The sequence below is a fragment of the Berghia stephanieae genome, chromosome 2 (assembly GCF_034508935.2).
Source record: "Berghia stephanieae isolate SIO BIC M18660-M18661 chromosome 2, UCSD_Bste_1.3, whole genome shotgun sequence".
In the NCBI taxonomy this organism is placed as follows: Eukaryota; Metazoa; Mollusca; class Gastropoda; order Nudibranchia; family Aeolidiidae; genus Berghia; species Berghia stephanieae.
In genome coordinates this window covers 87,600,812-87,602,688 of record NC_088361.1, presented here as the reverse complement: position 1 = coordinate 87,602,688, position 1,877 = coordinate 87,600,812, and the positions used below count along the sequence as shown (strand labels likewise).

The window sequence follows — 1,877 nt, the reverse complement described above, 5'->3', positions numbered from 1 at the left end:
AGTTGATGAAAAAATCGATGAGTTACACCGACTTGTCTCTCGCTACTATTGGTCGCTTGTGTGGGAACGCGCACATGTCCAAATATTGACTCACCGCGAGATGCTTGTCCCGAGTCATGGTGGTGACAAGGTCTCCTCTGGTGATGGTGTGAGGGGGGACCCGTTATATCTTTATAACCAGCAGCCCTCAACACCCTGTCGGATTTCCGGACATTTTAGTCAAGTTATTAACAGTTCCTGTTCTGATGAGCAGCATTCTTTCCGATTCTAATTAATTCATCGGCAATCTTTACTCATGCTCACTGTTCAATTTACACTTGAAAAAATATTTACATAAGCTTAAATCAACTCAAACAATTTGCGGGTTAAAATTTTTTTAAATTTTATTATTATATTGTGATTGACCAGTAATCAAATGTTGTGTTAAACAATTAAATAACAGTTTTGAAAATATTTGCAAACAATCATATCATTAGGAAATCTAAAACGATATGATATTTTGATTAAGATGATGTGTTACAACAATCCGATATCTGTTTTTCCACTCATAATCGATATGAGAATAATTCATGTTAATATTATTAAAGACATGGAATAAATCGATTGGAATAAAAATAGTTGAGCATTAAAGGAACCCGTCAATAAATTATGTGTCCACTATCTACAAGTTTTGGAGGTGTAATGAACCCTCCCCAAAGATTCGACTACACGTATTATCAAGACAGCGTTGGCCACCAATTCAGGAACGACGCCATTATCCACAACGGTAATAACATCAGCAGCAGCAACATTATCAACAACAACAACAGCAACAGCAGCAACAGTATCAACAATAACATCATGGTTATCAACGACTACAACGAGTTCCACGGATACCACCACCACCAACATCATGAACGTCAACAAAATCAGAATCATCATCACCACCACCACCACCATCGTTCTTATCATTCTCATCCATATCTCCATGCAGACTATACGACGAACCTCCACAACTATGCTTACTTCAACAATTCTTTAAATGCCTGTGATAAATATCAGAACCCTTTCCAACACAAAACAAACACTTTAGATCCTCTTCACCCACATCACCTCTACAACAGCTTTCGACTGACCTGTGGTTTTTCCCCTATCCCATCTCCTACATCTCCCCAATCGTTTTCCTCACCGAATAGTTGTGGTTCCCCTACGGATATACCTGACCTTTCCCCGAACTTCGTCTTTAGTACCAAATCGTCGTCCTCTAGGAGACGCAAAAGGAAAGGGCAACAGCAGCAGCATCAACAACGACAGGCAGCCAACATGAGGGAGAGGAAAAGGATGCAATCCATCAATGATGCTTTTGAAGGTAAACAAAAATGTTTTGTATTGTCTCATAAACTTGTACGACGAGGGCTCGTCAGAAAGACGTCTCATTATGTAATAACATTCAAGTCATGTTAGGCTTTGTCAATGATTGGATAGGTGACAATGATCACAAAACTCCAGCCCTGATATGTTGTAATTGGGTCCGGACCCAAAAAAAACCTCGAGCTTTTACATAGCGCAATGTCTATCAGACGTGCTCAAAGCGCTTTGCAAGGGGTCCCTAACCAACAGCAACACTTAACAAGTAAAACAAGGCAAGACGCCTGTTGGGCACTATTACATTTTTTTCCAACAAAGACAACACTGTTAACAGCTGGTTACTCATTTTACACACGAGTTCGATGAGAGAACTCATATACACACTAACTAACCCGCTCAACTTAGGTGTGAATGAGTACCTGTCCATCGACAATGGACATTGTAAGAGCATGAATACAAAAAGGACATTCACAGTATGAAATACAACTATTAATTCGACATGGAATGCTGAGAGAATGAATAAATCATAG

General features: G+C 39.5%; 1 protein-coding gene across 1 annotated transcript in view; it reads left to right on the top strand.

The window, feature by feature from the left end:
* The first annotated feature begins 205 nt into the window (after nt 1-205).
* LOC144965753 (uncharacterized) overlaps nt 206-1,877 on the top strand; it is a 17,021-nt gene continuing 15,349 nt past the window's right edge. Inside the window, exon 1 of the mRNA XM_078901410.1 lies at nt 206-1,348. Coding sequence (XP_078757536.1) covers nt 649-1,348 — 700 coding nt within the window. The 5' untranslated portion in view covers nt 206-648. The remainder of the gene's footprint in view (nt 1,349-1,877) is intronic.